At 42.6% G+C, this 20,770-nt stretch overlaps 1 protein-coding gene across 3 annotated transcripts in view; it reads left to right on the top strand.

Moving 5' to 3' along the window:
• HHAT (hedgehog acyltransferase) overlaps positions 1 to 20,770 on the top strand; it is a 377,292-nt gene that overhangs the window by 25,057 nt on the left and 331,465 nt on the right. For all 3 annotated transcript variants that reach the window (XR_004058941.1, XM_030936771.1, XM_030936770.1), the window contains one exon: positions 13,091 to 13,158. Coding sequence is in view for 2 of the 3 variants with exons in the window: in XM_030936771.1 (XP_030792631.1) it covers positions 13,091 to 13,158 (68 nt within the window). In the remaining variant the exon portion in view is untranslated. The remainder of the gene's footprint in view (positions 1 to 13,090; positions 13,159 to 20,770) is intronic.

The following is a 20,770-nucleotide window of genomic DNA, read 5'->3' as shown; positions in this document are numbered from 1 at the left end:
TTGCAGGTAGATGTCCAGTTGTTCAGCACCATTTGTTGAAAAGACTATCTTTTCCTCATTGTTTTGCCTTTGCTCCTTTGTCAAAATTCAGTTGGCTATATTTATGTGGGTCTATTTCTGGGCTCTCTATTATGTTCTGATATATTTCTCTATTCTTACACCAATACCATAATGTCTTGATTACTGTAGCTTTACAGTAAGTCTTGAAGTTGGATAGTGTCAGTCTTCTGACTGTTACTTGTGTTGTCTGTTCTGGGTCTTTTGCCTGTCTGTATACACTTTAAAGTCAGTTTGTTGACATCTACAAAATAATTTTAATTATAAAATAAAGATGTTTATAGCAGCTTTATGAATAATTGCTAAAAAATTGGAAGCAACCAGGATGTCATTAAGCAGGCAAATGGATTAATAAACTGTGGTATATTCAGACAATGGAATTTGCCAGGATTTTCACTGGGGTTGCATTGAATCTATAGATCAAGTTGGGAAGAACTGACATCTTGACAATAGTGCGTCTTCCTAGCCATGAACATGGACTATCTCTCCATTTATTTAGTTACTTGATTTCTTTCATGAGAGTTTTATTGTTTCCCCGATATAGATCTTATATATATTTTGTTAGATTTATAGCTCAGTAGTATTTCATCTTTTGGGTGACAATGTAAATGGTGTTGTTTTACATTTCAAATTCTATTTATTTCATTGCTGATATATAGGTGAGAAATTGACTTTGGTATAGTTACCTTAAATCCTGCAATCTTGTTGTTATTGCTTATTAATTCCAGGAGTTTTTCTGTCAGTTCTTTCAGATTTTCTACATAGGTAATCATGGCGTCTGCAAAGATGATTTTATTTCTTCCTTCTCAATCTTATATACCTTTTCTTTGTTGTTGCTGTTGTATTGCCTTAATTAGGATTTCCAGTACAATCTTGAAAAAGAGAGATGAGAGGAATATCCTTGCCTTATTCCTAATTTAACTGGGAAAACTTCTAGTTTCTCACCATTAAGTATGACATTAGCTGTGGGTTTTTTATAGATGCTTTTTATCTAGTTAAGGAAGTTCCCCTCTATTCCTAGTTTTCTGAGAGCTTTTGTTATGAATGACTGTATTAGTTAGGGTTCTCCAGGGAAATAGAATCAACAGGCTACATATAGATATAAAAGGAGATTTGTTACAAGGAATTGGCCCACACAATTATAGAGGCTGGGAAGTTTCATGATCTTCTTACAAGGAATTGGCCCACACAATTATAGAGGCTGGGAAGTTTCATGATCTTCTGTCTGCAAGCTGTAGACCTGCGAAAGCCAGTGGTGCAATTCAGTTCAAGTCCGAAGGCCTGAGAACTGGAGGAGCCTAGGATGTAAATCCCAGTCTGAGGGCAGGAGAAGATGAACCGAGATGATCTAGCTCAAGCAGTAGCCAGACATAAGAGTGAATTCTTCCGGCCGGGCGCGGTGGCTCAAGCCTGTAATCCCAGCACTTTGGGAGGCCGAGACGGGCGGATCATGAGGTCAGGAGTTCGAGACCATCCTGGCAAACACGGTGAAACCTCGTCTCTACTAAAAAATACAAAAACTAGCCGGGCGAGGTGGTGGCGCCTGTAGTCCCAGCTACTCGGGAGGCTGAGGCAGGAGAATGGCGTAAACCCGGGAGGCGGAGCTTGCAGTGAGCTGAGATCCGGCCACTGCACTCCAGCCTGGGTGACAGAGGGAGACTCCATCTCAAAAAAAAAAAAAAAAAAAAAAAAAAGAGTGAATTCTTCCTTCCTCCTCCTTTTGTTCTATTTAGACCCTCGATGGATTGGATGATGCCCACCCACATTAAAGAGGGCAATCTACTCTATCTGATTCAAATGCTTATCTCATCAAGAAACACCCTCACAGACACCTAGAAATAGTGTTTAACCTGGGCATTCCATGGCCTGGTCAAGTTGACACATAGCACTAACCAACACAATAGATGTTGGTTTTTGTCAAGTGCTCTTTCTGCATTTCTTGATCATTTTATTCTTCTTTAGCCTGTTGATGTGTTGGATTACATTGATTTTTTGTGTTCTGTGAGATTTTGACTTTAATATACCTGGACTGGACTCAGCTGGCCTTTCTCCTGTTTCCTGTATTGTCAGCTGGGGCTGCAGTCATCTGGTGGCTCGATTGGGTTCACTCATCCAGGGTGGCTCACTCACGTGACTGGCAGTTGGTGCTGGCTGTCAGCTGAGAGCTCAGCTGGGGACTGTCAAGTGGAGTACTATGGTTCTCTCTAAATGGCTTCATGTGGCTTACATTTCTTACATTTATAACAGGGCAGCTGGGTTCCAGCTGTTGCACATGCCGCCTGGGAAATTATACAGGTCACTTCTGCCTCATTTATTGGTCAAAGCAAATCATAGGGCCAGTCCAGATTGAAGGGGAGGAAAGACTACACCTTTTTACAGGTAGAGCAGCATATGGAGGAAGAGAAGAGTCTGATGGCAGCCACCTCCTGGAGTTTCTCTTCTATAATGGGTGTTATACTTCTTTACCCACATGAATCACTGAGGCTCAAAAGTATTACTTGTCCAAGATCATATATCTAATAACTAATAGAGCTGAAGCTTAAACCTAGGACTCTACAACTCTACTTCTTATGTTGTGTTAGCTTCTGGGAATGGGGCAAGGGGTTCCTTTGTAGATAGTACAAAACTTTTCTGCACCTTAAACTGTCCAGATGCTGCCATGCTGTGCGTCATGCTGACCACTCCCTAACCTGAGGCTTCCTAAATCCTTAATGCCTTTCCTTTTGTTGTCAGTGCCGACATTCCCAAGAAATGTCTTCCTCAAATGCTTTTGCCAGTTTAGCTCACAGGAGCCAGATCCCCATGCCATGCTTAAGTATGTTTAACTGGTGCAGTGTTGAGCCTTCTTGGTTCCACATCTCACTTTCTAATTCAGGAAAAAGTGCTACTTACCCACATTGTAGAAGTGGGTCACTGGAAAAATTGTCTCTACTGTGAACTTTTTTAGGGCATTCGTGTCTGGAGCAAATGTGCTGCCTAGAATAGACTAGGGGCTCCAAGTGTATTTGTTAAGTGAAATGTCTCTGGTGGGCATCTGCATGGCTACTCTCCTTGGGCACAGAGCAGGCATCTCATTCACTGCTATCTCTATCAGCAGTAGCGGGGTTGTCATGTGGTTGGGGACAGCAGACTGATTTTAACAGCTTTAGTCAAGTGGAATCTCTCACCAAATCCATAGCAGGGACTCAACAGAATACCCCTTCTTCCCTGCAACTCTACCAAATTAGAGTATCTTGAAGTCACATGGAAATATTTGGGGTGGTGACAGTGATCTGCTATGCTGGCTGACCTTGCCCCTGGTGCTCTGCAGTACTGTGGCTAATCCACAGCTATTGCATTAGGTTGGTGCCTTATGGTTTAGTAGACATAAAACTTTTTATCTCTGTTTACTTTATTTATTTATTTATTTTTTTGAGATAGAGTCTTGCTCTGTCGCCCAAGCTGGAGTGCAGTGGCACAATCTCGGCTCACTGTAACTTCTGCCTCCTGGGTTCAAGTAATTCTCCTGTCTCAGCCTCCCTAGTAGCTGTGATTAGCCACCACACCTGGCTAATTTTTGTATTTTTAGTGGAGACAGGGTTTCACCATGTTAGCCAGGCTGGTCTCAAATTCCTGACCTCAGGTAATCCACTCCTCTCAGCCTCTCAAAGTGCTGGGATTACAGGCATAAGCCACCACGCCCAGCCCCTCTCTGTTTACATTTAATGGGAAAATGCAATGTGCCATGCATCAGAAGGCTTGTGTGATAGGCCTTGAACGAACTGATGCCTCTGCCTAAAAGAATACCATATATTTTTCTGGCCATATCAATTTAATGCAATATTCAGAATAAAAACTATTGAATTCCCATCATTGAAAATCCTGGTGATAGAAGGAAGTCACCTGTTTTGTGTTTTTTTTTTTTTTTTAAAGAAACCACCTGGGAGGGGAAGTCTGACTATTTCAGTTTACCACCTATTGGTTCTTAAATGTTTTATTTCTTCTTGTACCCATTTTGACATTTTATAGCTTTCTAGGGATCTATATACTTTACATAGGTTTTCAGTTTGATTAGCATATTTTGGCTCTTAACTTTTATTTAAAAATTTTTTTGTTATTTCATTATTTTATATTTTATCTGCATCATCTTCACTCTTTTCATTTCCTCTTTCCATTTCTTCCTCCCTTCTATTTTTTTTTTCTTTCATCAGTGGTGATAGAAATCTTATTAATCTTTTCAGTATTTGGCTTTATTTTCTCAGTCGTTTCTTTTTGTTTTCTAACTCATTGATTTTTGCCCTTATCTCATTATTTCCTTCGTTATTATTTCTTTAGGTTTGGTCTGTTCCTTTTTATTTCAGTGTCATGAGTTGAATGCTTGTCTCATTTACTTTGTAAAGAATGTGTTTGGATTGTTGATTTTTTTTTTCAGAAAGATTTCTAGAAGAGGAATTATAGAGTAAAACCACACAACCATTTTTCAGGTGCTTAATAGATGTACCCAGGCTGCTCTCAGGAAGGCTGTGCCAATTCACGCTTCCAAAGGAGGAGATCCATTTTTCTGTACTACTCCCAGCAAGTTGAATGCTCTTCAATCCATCTCAAGTGTATTTAGTATATGATGTGATATTTTTTCACAAATAGGTAACTAAACATTATGTCTTTTTTTTTTGGAGACAGAGTCTTGCTCTGTCACTCTGACAGTCTTGCTCTGTCACTGAGTACAGTGGCATGATCTCTATTCACTGTAACCTCCGCCTCCTGGGTCCAAGCAATTCTCATGCCTCTGCTTCCCGAGTAGCTGGGATTACATGTGTGCACCACCACACCCTGCTAATTTTTGTATTTTTAGTAAAGATGGGTTTTTACCATGTTGGTCAAGCCAGTCTCAAACTCCTCGGCCTCCCAAAGTGCTGGGTAAATTACTGGTGATTATGATAATTATGATGGAATCTTGATCATGTATTGAATTATTTTGTTAAAATTTAAAGTTTATTTTTATTTTTCATTTTACAAAAATAGACACAAGATCTATGTTGCTGAGACTGGTCTCAAACTCCTAAACTCAAGCAATCTTCCTGCCTTGGCCTCCCAAAGTGCTGAGATTACAGACATGAGCCAGGTTGCCTGGCCTCACATATTAAATTATTATATTCTGTTTAACTGACTTCTCAATCAATTCTTACATCAATACTGTGCTGTTTTAATTATTTTTGATTTATAAAATGCTTAAGTATCAGGAGTAAGTTATTAGTCATTGGTTCTTTGTTTTCAGATCTTTCTTAGGCTATTCTTACTGGCTTATTCTTCCAGATATATATTTGAAATTGGCTACTTTCAAAAAATCATTAGGGTTTTAGTTAGAATTGTAATAAACTTATAAATTAATTTGTAAATAATTGATATTTTTATAATGTGTCTTTCTATCCAAGAATATATTTTTTTCTTTGCTTATTCAAAATCTTTCATCACTTCCCTTAATGAAAGTTTGTGGTCTTCTTCAAAATAGATCCTGCTGAAACTTAAGATTATTTCTGAGTCTTTTCCTTTCTCCTTTTGCGATTGGGATATTTTCTGAATTTCCTAGCTGATTATTTCTGATCTACACTAAAGGTATTTATTTTGGTTTATCTATTTTATATTTTAGCAATTTATTGAATTCTCTTATGTTCCATTGGCTTATTTGATTTTCCTTGTTCTTGTATTTAGATAATACCATCCACAGATGATGATGGTAGTTTTGCTTCATTTGTTTTTGCTTTGCTAGGACATCTAGAACAATACAACAGTTGAATGTTATCCTGTTTTAATTCTGACTTTAATGGAAATCTCTGTATAGTGAAAGGTTGAACAAGCTTTACTTATTTGTTTTTAAAAACTCATGTTAAGGAATCCTGGCCCCTTTAAATTGGCAATAAGTGTTTAATTTTATTTGTTTTTAAAGTACCTATTCCTTTTTTGACCTATTGATACATTTTAAAGTCATCAGTTTTCCAAAGGCAAACCATACGGATTCAATCCTACCACAAACCTACCATGACCATGGTATTTTTAAACATCCTTTTCCCCCTAGGGTTAAAAAAATATGGATTTCTAAGTGAGAGTGGTTGGCCTGTAATTTTGTTTTGTCTCATCCCCAAATTTCAGTCTTGATATTCTGTTAGCTTTATGAAACACTGGAGATGATTCCATTTTAAAAAATATTATGGTACTGTTAAAGTAGCATATGAAATGTCTGCATCAGTGTCTGATGTTATTCACTTCTAAGTATGTCTAGGCATGAAGTCTCTTTGGGAGTTTATTCACTGAAAACTTTTCAGTACTTTTCAGGGTTATTTGTATGTTTTCATTCTGAAGTCAGTTTGAACAATTCATATTTTTCTATTTCATTATTATTATTTTTGAGACAGTGTCTCATTCTGTTGCTCAGGCTGGAGTGTAGTGGCTTGATCCTAGCTCACTGCAAACTCAAGCACCTGGGCTCAAGTGATCCTCCAACTTCAGCCTCCTAAGTAGCTAGGACTATAGGCACACATTACCACACTTGCACACTTGCTTGGCTATTTTTTTTTTTGATGATAGGATCTTGCTATGTTGCCCAGGCTAGTCTTAAACCCCTGGCCTCAAGCCAAATCCCAAAGTCCTGGGATTATAGGCATGAACCACTAAGCTTGGCCTGTGAAAATTATTTTCTAATGAAAAGCAGCTACCCTAGAACCTTCTGATTTTACAGAGACCAGGCACATCTTCTTTTATGAAGTAGCTATGTTCCTGAAAAGTTGCATATTAATGACATTTTCATAAATGAAATTGTGCTTCCCATTGATTTGCATTTTCATGTCACAGGCTTTTTTTTTTTCATTTTTTTAATATTCAGTGATATATCTGTAGTTAATGTTTCTTTAAATACACTCTAGCACCAGGGAGCCCTCATATTTAAGGAGCCTTTGCTTTTTATGGTGCAAAGTATTTATTTGAATCACTACTCCCTATTTCTTTGTTTTTATATAGTTGTTCTTAAAGTGGGATACAGCTAGTATAGCTGACTGAACATATTCACCTTCTACCTTTTGTTTATTTCTGTATAAACCTGTGGCTTTCGTTGTTACTACGCTCGATTTATGAATAAAGGATACAGAAGCTCATTTATAGATGAGTTCTTTCTTTTACGTTGTTCATGCAACGTGCTAACCTCTCATGGGGCATGGGCTTTTTTGGAAGTAATTTTTCCCACTGACTTTTGTGATTAGAGGAACTTATTTGGTTGCAAGATGATCAGTAACTCTGGAGAGCCCAGTCCAGGGTGGGAAAACAAAGGCCACTGGTCCTGTCCTTGAACAGGTGTCCTTGCTCTTAGAACCAGGTGAGCTGACTGAGTATGGCTGGGGCCACCAGGGGCCCATCAGCTAACAAGACTTTGTGAAAAGACCCAAATGTACTTCTGTAGGAGCCGGGAACTGAACAGCCTGTCATGAAGCATTAACAGTGAGTGTTGTGGAACAGCCAAGGCCCCAAACATTCTGTTTGGTGATGCTTCACATCATATTTGACTGTGGTTTCCATTGTTACCTATGGCCAGAGTCTTAGGAAACAGTTGAATCACTGTCTTCCTATTAGAATGGATCCCAAGTCTTGTAGCCTATCCCTTCCTTCTTGCACTGGCATTTTCCTCCTGGGTTGACACTGGTCCTTCAGGTAGGTGTTGGGGTTCAGGAGCACTACCTCAAAACATGGTATCTTGGCATTTGAGAAAACAGCAGAAGCGGGAAAGTTACTCCCAACCTTTCTCCCCTGAAGCAGGTCATACAACCCTCATCTGAGAGGTGCCTTCTCTATAGACAAAGGAAGGGAACATCCTTATCTCAGAAGATGAAGGATCACACAGAAGAAATAGGTCTTGCTAAGTTCCCCTCAGTTGATTACCATTAGAACATACTCATTTTGTCCAAATCTATTTCTCCACGACTGTCCAATCTTCATCAAACTTAGCATTAAAATACACAAATTTAGTAATTTCTTTGGGTCTTCACTTCCTTACAAAGGCTCCTGTATCGTATAAAACTTACATTAAATATATTTGTATGCTCTTCTCTTGTTAATGTGCCTTTTGTTACAGGGGCCTCAGTCATGAACCTTCGAAAGTTAGAGGAAAAATATTTTTTTATCCTCACATAGGGGGAGTGTTGGCTTCCAGATAATCTGCTTTCTTAAGACTTCTAGTAAGCCTCCCACAATGACATGGGGCAGAGACTGGGCTGGAGGGCATTTGTGGGCAAGCCCTAGTATTAGACTCCACAGCTCCTCATTCCTTCTGCTCCCCATCTGGTGCTCCATGTCAGACCCCACACACTGAACATGCATAGAGCTTATGGCTCACTCTTGGCTTGAGAGTTTCCATTTAAGTCCAGGCTGCTTCTACTTCTCCCAGAAGCTCTAAAGTTTCCCATGCAAACTACACACCTGGTGGTCTGCCCCTGCAGACTCAGAATTTCTCAGGTGAGTGGCAGATGAGCAGCCATATTTGGGAGTTTTGAAGGACATTTATGCAATCTCCTTTTACATCCATTGGCATATATGATTTGCTTTTCCTTGCGTTATTTTTAAATCACTTTTTTATTCCTCAAGTGGAAGTTGGAAGAGGAAAGAAGGAGCCCCTAGGCCTCCAGAGTGTCATGAAAACCACCCCCTTTATGTAGGATAATCTGCAGATGAATATTTGAGAGTTGCTTACCACTAAATTCTCCCATCATCAGAAGCCCATCTTTTCTGTGCCGCCCTTCCTATTCTCAATGACTACCACAGTCTGTTGTACTCATGGCTTCCTGGAGAAATAATCAGTAGGAGCTGATTGGAGTTTTGCCAATGCGTAGAAACAGCGGGGCACGTGTGCCATGACTGGGTGTGCTGCTCCCAGTGGCTTGTGTCTTGTCAGACTAGGGTGTGTGTGTGTGTATGTGTTTTCTTCTCTTTCTGATTATTGCCCTCTTACTACACCCACCCCAGAATTAATTTCCCATCAAAATGCTGAGAGTGAAAAGGGGTAGGTTAGTTAGAGGTTTTAAGTAGATGGTTTACCACCACAGCTCATTGACAGCGATTAAAATGCAAATCCTCTCACTCAGTAGGTAGGATGGAGCTTTGATGTATCCTTTTGTGGAAGGCAAGAATCAACAGCTGACGTGGTAATCAGGACTCATCAGCAGAAATTGCTTCATTTCTATGCTCTCAGGCAGTTTTGTGAAGCACTGAATTTGGGGAAATAGAAGCAGGGCACTGGAAGAAAGAGCAGGCTCTGCCAGTCAGTCCTGTGTGATGGGGAGAGAATTCCCAGGCACAGAAGGCTTCTTTTCTGTTTGTGGCAGCCTCTTGCCTGACTGTGTTTGACTTAGGATAAAAACTCCAGTTCTGCTCAAAGAATGAAGGTCCGAGGTCCCTCCCTAAGAATAAAACTGCCTGTGCAAAAATTATAAATGTAACTGCCTTTGTAGGACTAACAAATTAGTCATAAGATTAGAAATGAAGCTTAGGAGGTATGCAGCTGGAGGCCACAAGATTCTAAACCATCCCAATTGCTCCTAGGTAAAACTATCACTATTGTAAAACCTAAGACTGGTGCTTGAGATATTTTGCAGACTCTGTACTGGAGGGATCAGCTGGTGCCACCCAGATCGATGAACTGGCTCATCTGATCTTGTGGCTCCCACTCAGGAACCGACTCAGCACAGCAGGACAGCTTTGACTCCCTATGATTTCATCTCCAACCTGACCAATCAGCCCTGGCCCTCTACCTGCCAAATTATCCTTAAAACAAAACAAAACAAAACAAAAAAACCAGTCTCACGAGGTCAGGAGTTCAAGACCAGCCTGACCAACATGGTGAAACCCCATCTCTACTAAAAATACAAAAATTAGCCAGGCATAGTGGCGCACACCTGTAATCCCAGCTACTCGAGAGTCTGAGGCAGGAGAATCGCTTGCACCCAGGAGGCGGAGGTTGCAGTGAGCCGAGATTGCACCACTGTACTCCAACCTGGGTAACAGAGCGAGACTTCTTCTGGGGTGGGGCTGGGGGAAATTTTCAGGAGACTGATTTCAGTAATAATAAAACTCTCATCTGCCATTTAGGCAGCTCTATGTGAATTGAATTTCTTTATTACAATTCCTCTGTCTTGATAAATCTGCTGTGTCTGGGCAGTGGGCCAAATGAACCCAAAGGGCGGTTACCAGAAGATATAATCAGAAATTCTGAGGGTTACTGCAACTTGTGGAAAGATGTCCTGCCGCAGGTTCTCCTGTATCAACTACATTCTGCAGCTGGGGATTTTCAGCTAACTTATGACAATGTGAAGACAGTGAGTTCCAAATGGGTCATGAATGGATTTAACTTAGAATTTAAAATTTATGTCAGGGAGCATTTGTGTCAAGAAATGAGGCAAAGGTGATATATATGAATTCTCTAAAACATGAGGAAAGATTTTTTTTTTTTATATGAAATTTCGCTCTTGTGCCCAGGCTGGAGTGCAGTGGTGTGATCTCAGCTCACTGGAACCTCTGCCTCCTGGCTTCAAGCGATTCTCCTGCCTCAGCCTCCTGAGTAGCTGTGATTACAGGCACCTACCACCACACCCAGCTAATTTTGTATTTTAGTAAAGATGGGGTTTCTCCATGTTGGCCAGGCTGGTCTTGAACTCCTGACCTCAGGTGATCTGCCTGCCTTGGCCTCCCAAAGTACTGGGATTACAGGCTTGAGCCACCGCGCCTGGTCAAGGACGGATTTTTGGTCTAGAGCTATGCTGTCCAGTACTGTAGTCATGGGCCACATCTGGATAGGGAGCATTTGAAATGTGGCCAGGTCAAATTGAGGTGTGCTATAAAGATGACATGTAAATAGGATTATAAAGAATTAGAAAAAAGGAACGTAAAATAGCTCATATCACTGTTTAATATTGATTTCATATTGAAATACAATTTATATTGGAGTAAATAATATAGTAAAATTAACTTGACTTTTTTTTTTTATTTTGTGGCTATTAGAAACTTTAAAATTTTAAGTGTGGCTCATGTTCTGTTTCTGTTGGGCAGCACTAGGCAAGATTTCATCATCATTCTCCAGTCTGCATAGGGTTCCTTGCTCCCACTAGAGGGAGATATGTTCCAGCCTCAGGAAATCTGAGGCTAGTGTGTAAATAAATGCCACTGCTTTTGAATGAGCTCTTAAAAAAGAAGCACCAAAAAAAAAGAGCTTAAGTTTTTGCTTTGTTTTAATCCCGTGTAACTCTGATGTTTCTAAAGGTTGCAGTTTGTGTGAAAGTGAAGCCAAAACAGAAGAGGGAAGAGGCAGAAAGTTTTTGTACTCTCTTTGCCCTACCTAATGAATTCAGAGGTTTCTGTTACTTGTTTGTTGGATCACAGTAACTTGTCATTTGTTTGCCAATTGTTCCCTTGGACTTGAGTCTGTGTGTCTGTGTGCAGTGCAACACGCAAATAGGTGCATGCACACACACATACACAATGTGGTCTTGGATACAGCTGTCACAGAGAGGACCAGTGCCCTACTGCAATCACACACCTCCATGGCACACCCAGATCACTTGGAGTGCACTGTAGCTGGGGCTCCTGGAGGTGTGCCATGTGTACCCTGGGCCGGTGTGCAAGCCCCTCCCTTTTGTATTGTTCCTAAATGTTGCCTGTGGTCTGACGCTTGGCTTGTTGTTTGCATCTAGTGTGTGTGAATCTGCCCCTTGATCCTACTCTGAACCCAGCATCATTTCATGATTATATTTTAGTGACAGCACTCTCTCCTGGGTTTCCTTCTGGGTAGCTCCTTTTTGGTTTCCTGTGGTTTTTATACTTTTGTTGATCTGATAAACATTAATATTTCCCCATTCTTGTCTATGTACTCTTTGTCCGTTTTTGGGGGGGAATCTCAGTCATTCTGGTGGCTTTGTCCCACCCTTATACTGAGAACTCATAAATCTTTATCTCCAGCTTAGAGCATTCCTGTGAGCTCCACCCACACCCATGCAGCTGCCTACAGGACATCGCACCTCAGCATCAGCCCCCACAGCATTCCTTCCTGCATCAATTCACTCATCAGCACTATCGTAGTTTCTTACTCTGTGTTTGTCTATCTTCCCCAGTAAACAGTAAGCCCCAGGGAGACAAAAGCCACACCAGTCTGGTTGCATTTCATTCCTAGTATCTTGTACTGTGTCTGGTTATTGTACATCCTCAAGAAGTGTTTGCAGATATTATTTTATCTTTTGTTTCAAATCAACTGTATTGTTTACTTATATACATGCTCATTACCATTATATGACTATTTTATTATATTTTGTTAGCATTATATCATAGTGGATCCAATCACCATATTTTGTGGCAAGTCTGTGTCAAAATTTCTTTCTTTTTTTTTCTTTCTTTCTTCTTCTTTTTTTGTTTTTGAGATGGAGTCTTGCTCTTGTTGCCTAGGCTAGAATACAATGGTGCAATCTTGGCTCACTGCAACCTCTGCCTCCTGGTTCAAGCGATTCTCCTGCCTCAGTCTCCTGAGTAACTGGGATTACAGGTGCCTGCCACCACACCTGGCTCATTTTTGTATTTTTAATAGAGGTGGGGTTTCACCATGTTGGTCAGGCTGGTCTCGAACTCCTGAACTCATGATCCGCCCTCCTCGTTTTCCCAAAGTGCTGGGATTACAGGCGTGAGCCACCATGCCTGGCCCAAAATTTCTAACAGCATGTGCACGTGGGCCATTTGCAGTAACCCTTCCCATGTTTTCCTGTGTTGGAAACTCTTCTCCCTTGCTCTCTCCTTTTGTGACCCTTATTACAATCCAAATTTCCATCAGTGGCTCTACGTATTTCCAGGAACTTAGGTCACAGAACACTGGAAAGCAGGGTCAAGGAGTGTGGTATGTTTCCGTGCCTGCAGCTTAGTCCACCGGCTGCTTTTCCAGGACATAGTCCAATTCCTTTAGTGCTTCAGCTCTTCAGCCAACCCAGTTTTGTTTAGATTTGTGACTAACGAAGACTTTTTTTTTGTTTTTTTTGGTCAGAACATGAAGAGGAGCTGGACCAGGAATTTGAGCTGGAGGCTGATACTTTATTTGGAGGATTAAAGAAGGTACAAAGTGGATGAATAAAAAATCTCAGTTTTCAAACCTGATTTCAATATTTCACATCACATTTGTATTTGGAGTCGACCCAGGTATCGTATTCAGCAACAATCTGGAATGAAGCGTCCTTTCTGCTGTAAAGGTGTGAGTGTGCTGTGTTGGGGAAGGCATTCCCAGGGTCTGTATCTTTTTGTCCCCTGTTCTCTTCTGAAGATACCAGAAATGTGATTAACCTTATCAGTTAGGACAGTTCACCTTTGGAAAGCTCAGCAACTTCCTTCTTGACCAAGCCAGATCCATAAGAATCACATGTGGCCCCTGGACACTCCTACACCGACTGTTGGCAGCTACAGAAACATCTTCCTTCCGGCCTGAGTGTCCCTGGCTGTTCACGCTGCTGCACAGCGTGCTGGGAATTCACATTCTTCCTCCCTCTGGTGGGGCGGTGCCAGGGTGCTGGCTCGCTTGTCTTCAGCAGCAGCTCATTTTGTATTTTGTCTACTTTGGTAGCAGGCAGAGTGGCCACTGTTCTTTCACATACCCGTGTCTTTCTAGATGTGACCAGTAGCACGTCTGTGCTAGAGTATATATTCTGGGTAGGGTACCACACCCTTCTCTTCCAGTTGAGAGATGCCTGACTACTTTTTTCTCCCACCAGAATCCCTGTCCCTTTGAGGCTGGAGTTCTTCTCATTCTTCTCCATTCAGTTTCTTAGGGCCCCATTTCAGTTACGACTTGGACGGTGGAGGGTCCAGGGCCCAGCTCATGGTGTGGGCTTCGGGTCAAGGCTAATTATAGGCTGCATATTTGTTTTTCTAAGTATTTTTATATGTTTTTAAAATGTGATCAGAGCATTGTTTGTTTTTTGTTTTGTGTTGTTTTCTATTTTTACTTTAAGTATGTAATATACCAAATAAATCATAAATTCAATCAGCCTTTTGTGAGCTGGCTTGGGACATAAAAGACACCTTGCATTCCAGGTTCTGAACATTCTGCTTGTGAGTGAACTTTTGCAAGACAGTTCATGTCCAAGTTGGGCACTGCCAGTACTTCTGTTTTTCTCCTGTTGAAAGTTGCAGATCTTACTCGAATTGTAACAAATGTAGCTCAATTTCCATTTTGATTTGCTAGGGTAAGCCGTTCCTTTCTCCCAGCTCTGGACAGAGCCATGCATAAGATACAAGGCCCATGTTTGTCTGGAACTAGGAAGAGTATCCTGCCCTGCATGGGGTGCCATTCTTGGCTTTCCTTGCTCTACCCACCAGACACTTCCATGAAAACTTAGATGTAAATTGAATTTTCATCCGTGGCATCCATTTCTAGATGGCTCTTCTTTAAATAAGCTCTTTTTAGGATTGTTAGTGAGAATGTAATGTGGGTAGTATTGTACCCACCTCAGAGATGAGGAAATTTAGGAAGCTTTGTCACAAAGTGGAATTTGAGATGTAATAGGAGGTAGCCTTTGTGTGTCTCAGATCTACTCTTTACAAATATAACGTTAGCGGATGTCTTACAGCAGGAAAAAAGGTGATTTTTTTTCCTTTTAGAATTAAAATTCAAACATTCTAGATAATATTGAAATATAGAATTATGTGCCAGGGGCAAAAATAAGCAGACACATTTGAGAGACTTTCAGCTGCAGAGGAGCAATGGTGAGGCAGCGTGAGAAAGGAAACACAGGGTGAGGCCCCAACAAGTTTTGGAGCTGCCACAGATTTCATTATCAAGGGCAGGCTCAGCCCAGTCATGTGTTGCTACTTCTAGACAAAGGGGCTTTGTCTTCACTGACTTCCCGGTTCCTGTCACTTCACTGGGTCAAGCCCAGCTGCTTGACTCCCTGCAGAGGCTCCAGAGCCCTGCAGAGATGACCACTTCTCAGTGCTCTGCACAGCAGCTCTCATAACAGGGCTGGGGTTGGCAGTGTTGTTGCTCAGGCCAATTCTGCCTTCACAGAAAAGTCCACGTGGCACAGGCACATACTCTGGGAGCTCCAAGGATTCAGTCTTTTGCCATCCTGACAAATCTGTCTGTCCATCCCTCTGTCTATCATTCATCTGCAGTGCTGTGAGCACCTCTCACCTTCTCATCTTTCTGCTTCTCATCACCTTGCATGTGGGGTGGGTGGTTTGGAGCCTTAGAATTTATGGAGGAAATGATGAGTCCTGGTGGATATCCAGCAGATGAAGGACATTGATGTGGGTCCTTAGGATCAAGATAGTTTTTGCTGAATATTTCTTTTCTCAGAGCCTATAGGAGGTGGCAAGCACATGCTATTTTGGTCCAAATTCTAATCAAAAGAAGGTATTAGGTGTGACTAGAAATCATGACCTTTAAAAGAAAGTTTGTGTTTTCTGACCAGCCCATCCCTTGAATGTTAGTCTGCAGCTGGATTGGTAAACCTCAGTACTGCTGACATTCTTCTTCTTCTTCTTCTTTCTTCTTTCTTCTTCTTTCTTCTTCTTTCTCCTTCTTCTCCTCCTCCTCCTCCTCCTCCTCCTCCTCCTCCTCCTCCTCCTCCTCTTCCTCCTTCTTCTTCTCCTTCTCCTTCTCCTTCTCCTTCTTCTTCTTCTATTTTGAGACAGAGTCTCCCTCTGTTACCCAGGCTGAAGTGCAGTGGCATGATCTTGGCTCACTGCCAGCTCTGCCTCCTAGGTTCTAGTGATTCTCCTGCCTCAGCTTCCTGAGTAGCTGGGGTTACAGGTGCCTGCCACCATGCCCAGCTAATTTTTTTTTTTTTTAGTAGAGCTGGAGTTTCATTATGTTAGGCTGGTCTCAAACTCCTGACCTCAGGTGATCCACCGGCCTTGGCCTCCCAAAATACTGGGATTACAGGCATGAGCCAACATGCCTGGCCGACATTTTATTTTATTTTGTTGAGACAGAGTCTCGCTCTGTAACCCAGGCTGGAGTGCAGTGGCACAATCTCAGCTCACTGCAACCTCCATCTCTCGGGTTCAAACATTTCTCTTGTCTCAGCCTCCCAGGTAGCTGAGATTACAGGCACACACCACCACGTCTGGCCAATTTTTGTATTTTTAATAGAGATGGAGTTTCACCATGTTGACTAGGTTGGTTCAAACTCCTGGCCTCAAGTGATCCACCTGCCTTAGCCTCTCAAAGTGCTGGCATTACAAGCGTGAGCCACCATGACTGGCCACATTTTTTTTTTTTTAATAATAATATTTTTTTTTAGAGATGGGATCCTGCTCTGTCACCCAGGCTGGAGTACAGTGGTATAATCACAGCTCACTGGAGCCTTGAACTCCTGGGCTCAAACGATCCTCCTGCCTTAGCCTCTTGAGTAGCTGGGACTACAGACATGCACCACCATACCTGGCTAATTTTTAATTTTTTTTTGTAGAGATGGGGTCTCCCTGTATTACCCAGGCTGGTCTTGAACTCCTAGCCTCAGCCTCCCAAAGCACTGGGATTACAGGTGTGAGCCACACTGCTTGGCCACTACTGACATTTTAGATCAGATGGCTGTTGTGGGGAGCTGCTCTGGACATTGTACAATGCTTAGCAGAATCCCTGGACTCTACCTAGTAGATGCTAGTAGCAGCATTTCCTGCCCTAAGCCTTAACAATTTAAAAAAGTGAGCTGGGTGTGGTGGCTCACTCCTGTAATCCCAGCACTTTGGAAGGCTAAGGCCAGCAGGTCACTTGAGGTCAGGAGTTTGAGATTAGCCTGGCCAACATGATGAAACCCCATGTCTACTAAAAATACAAAAATTAGCCAGGCATGGTGATGTGTGCCTGTAATCCCAGCTACTCCAGGGGCTGAGGCACAAGAATGGCTTGAACCCAGGAGGTGGAGGTTGCAGTGAGCTGAGATGGTGCCAATGCACTCTGCACTCCAGCCTGGGCATCAGAGTGAGACCCTCTCTCTAAAAATAAAAAGAAACACAAAAAACAATTTTAAAAGTCTCCATGCATTGTCAAATGCCCCCGGGAGGCAAAATCATCCCCTTTTAAAAGCAGCTGGTCTATAGCAATATTTAAGTGCTCTTAAGTGACCACTCTCTTGGTCATGCCAATTTGCCATTCTTACCTTTGCTCATCCTGTTCCTCTTCTGGATTGGGGCTCACGCCTTCCCTGTCTGGCCCTCACTCACACTCCAGATCATAGCTGGCTCCCTGTCATGGAAGCATTGCCTAAACCTCAAGCCGGCCTTGGTACTCATAGTTCCTGACACTTCCCTGCCTCTCTCTTTACTTCCTTCCACAAATACAGCTTTCAACGAGAGTGTCTCTGTGCTCAAGTCCATATGGAGTGCTGGGGACAGTGGCGAACCAGACAGACAATGTTCCTATGCTAGTGTCTCCTACTAGGGACAGGCTGACCACAAATAAATGAACCAACAATGGCTGCAGACTGAGCTAAATGACATGAAGGCAGTAAACAGGGTGATAGGATGGCTCTGTTTTGGATCAAATTGTGTACCCTATTATGAAAAATTGATTTGTAGAATTTTATTTGGTGTCATCCTTTCTCACATAGATTGTGGGTCCCACAAAAGCAGGGCTGGGATGTAGTCATTTCTGTATCTTCAATGCCTGGAGCAGAGTCAGTGAGTATTTTGTTGAATTTAACTGCAGGAAAGAGTGAAGTGCCAGGTTGCAGCATGGAGGTGAAATACATCGTCCTCTGTGCCTCTAGATAGCCATGTAGGTAAGCGGGCGAAGTGGGACAGTGTGTAGAGTCAGAGGAGGGAGAGACCACTCTGGGCACAAAACAATCACAAACTGCCTCTGGGAGAAGGGGCTGCACCTTCACCTGAGCTGCAAAGAATGGGTAGGGTTTGGCAAGATCATCAGTAGAGGAAACGCTGTTCCAGTGGTGTCACTGTGGTTAGAAAAGGGAAGAACATATTAGGGAAATGGTGACTCAAAGTGAAGCTTCACTTAGGGCAGTGAAAGGGAGCTGGACCTGACTGTAGTCCTCCAATTTTTGATGATGTTTGGGTTTGGAGGATTACAGCCCCAATCAAGAATGCCTTTGAGCTTTGCCATTTCTTTGAGGGTAACGCTGACTGCACTTGCTGAGACAACAGATGCGGTGTGGGTGCTTGTGTAGGTGCGGCTGTCAAGGGCTGTTCAGACTCCATATGCTTTGGTTTTTGCATCCTTTTTTGTAATGTTTGCTCTTCCAGGCTGTCAGGGTAAAAGCGTCCCCTGACCTCCACCCCCGCAGGCTCCAGCGTGCTGTGCTAGAGCCTGTGTGTGGCAGGGATGGGGCGAACCCAGTCTTGCTGGGTTCTGGCGTGATCTGTCATTGTATTTGCCAGTCCCTGTCTGTTACTTCTTACTGGTCTTCTCTCTAGTGATGCCAGGGAGATAGGGGAAGTATTTCAGTGCCCATGTTGCTTGCTCGATGAAGTAAACATGTTTCTAGACAGTAGCATCTGAACCAAACTGATACAAATGAAGTTCTATGTCAGGTATATAGTCATTAATTTTTTTCATTTTAGTTAGGATTCAAGATCATAAATACTTGGCATAATAGAAAGAGCACAGGTTTGGAGTTGGATGGGCTTGAGTTCAAATTTGGCTTTGCTAGATCTGGGAAAACAGTTTACCTCCTTTGTAAAAAAATGTATGTATTTTTTTTGAGACAGGCTGAAGTACAGTGGCAAGATCTCGGCTCACTGTAACCTCTGCCTCCCAGGTTCAAGTGATTCTCTTGCCTCAGCCTCCTGAGTAGCTGGGGTTACAGGCATGTGCCACCATACTCAGCTAGTTTTTGTATTTTTAGTAGAGATGGTGTTTTGCCATGTTGGCCAGGCTGGTCTCGAACTCCTGGCCTCAAGTGATCCACCCGTCTCGGCCTTCCAAAGTGCTGGGATTACAGGCATGAGCCACTGTGGCCTGGCCTCATTTACTTCCTTTTAGCCTCAGTTTTATTACCTGGAACGTGGGAATAAAAGGTTATGAAGAGGTGATGGACAGAAAACACCCAGCATGCTTGTGGCTAGTACGGAATCAATGCACAATACATGTTATTGTGGTTATTGTTATTTTTTTCTTCCATGGATGAATAATTCCTTGCTTTAGCACTAAGAATTACTGATTCTTGGTTGGGCGCGGTGGCTCATGCCTGTAATCCCAGCACTTTCGGAGGCTGAGGTGGGCAGATCACCTGAGGTCAGGAGTTCACAACCAGTCTGGCCAACATGGTGAAACTCCGTCTCTACTAAAAATACAAAAATTAGCTGGGTGTGGTGGCGGGTGCCTATAATCCCAGCTACTTGGGAGGCTGAGGCAGGAGAATCACTTGAACCTGGGAGGCGGAGGTTGCAGTGAGCCGAGCCTGCACCATAGCACTCCAGCCTGGGCAACAAGAGTGAAACTCTGTCTCAAAAAAAAAAAAAAAAAAAAAAAAAAAGAATTGATTCTCCCTTTCTAGCAAGAAGGTAATGTTCTACAGAGTGACATTTACATGTAGAGGGGGACTGCTATTGAAAAGAGCTCTCAAAATCCTAATGCATTATAAAGAGTGTTACAAGTAATCAATTCTGTTCTTTCCTGAGGACACATTTTCCCATGACAGGTTTCTGAAATTGGGGCAGACCTCTAAATAAGCTGTTCTTTCAGAAGTAAAATCAGAAAGGACTTTCCAGTGCCTGTGAGGAGACTTAGGAAGAAGAGGCAGAGGCAGGCAGGGAAGCTTGAATACGAATGACTGTGAACATACAGAAAGAGGTACTTCTATAAAGACGTAGTTCTTAGCTACTCATGCTTTCCCCATGAAGGTTTTAAGATCTGGCTTATCTATAAATGCCTCTGCATTTTAATACTTCAGGAAAACAACATTCCATTTTGACTCATTTAACAAATGAGTTAAATGTGCATCTGCTGTGTAAGCAGCTTCCAGGCCACGTGCCAGGGATGCTGTGACATTCCAGGCTCAGTCTCTGTCCTGAGTGGGCTCTGAAGTTTTGGGGAAGGTGATGATGTGACAATGAGCTCGTGGTGCAATAGCCACTGGGGCTTGTAGAGGCAGAAGGTGCGGAGAACCCCACCGGCAGGGACTGAAGGGAGGTGATGGCTGGGAGACAAAGCTAGGTGAAGGGAATAGCATGCCTGATGACCTGGATTTGAGTGAAATAAATTTGACTTGGCTAGAAGGTTGAGTTGTGAGGAGGGCAAATGACTCAACATAGGCAGGGGATAGATCATAAAGGCCATGGAGTGCCATATGTGGAGTCTGGACTTTATCCAGAGGGCAGTGGTCAGTCATTGAAGGGTTTCAGGTGCCATTTCTTCTGTGGACTCTTTCTGAAGCCCTCTGACTGATTTTCCCGCCTTGCCCTGTCGCCCTCTCCTTTCTCTTCTCTATACACACACATGCGCTCTCTCTCGCGCTCGCTCTCTCTCTCTCTCTCTCTCTCTCTCTCTCTCTCTCGATCTGTTAGTTTTGCAGAGCTAAACCCTTGATTCTACCTTCACCTTTTTTTTCCCCCATATAAAGTCTCGCTGTGTCACCCAGGCTGGAATGCAGTGGCATGATCTTGGCTCACTGCAACCTCTGCCTTCTGGGTTCAAGTGATTCTCTTGCCTCAGCCTCCCAAGAAGCTGGGACTACAGGTACCCGTCATCATGCTTGGCTAATGTTTGTAT

Source organism: Rhinopithecus roxellana, chromosome 8 (genome assembly GCF_007565055.1).
Source record: "Rhinopithecus roxellana isolate Shanxi Qingling chromosome 8, ASM756505v1, whole genome shotgun sequence".
NCBI lineage: Eukaryota > Metazoa > Chordata > Mammalia > Primates > Cercopithecidae > Rhinopithecus > Rhinopithecus roxellana.
The sequence above is the reverse complement of the archived record's forward strand: the minus strand, read 5'-3'. Positions and strand labels throughout refer to the sequence as shown.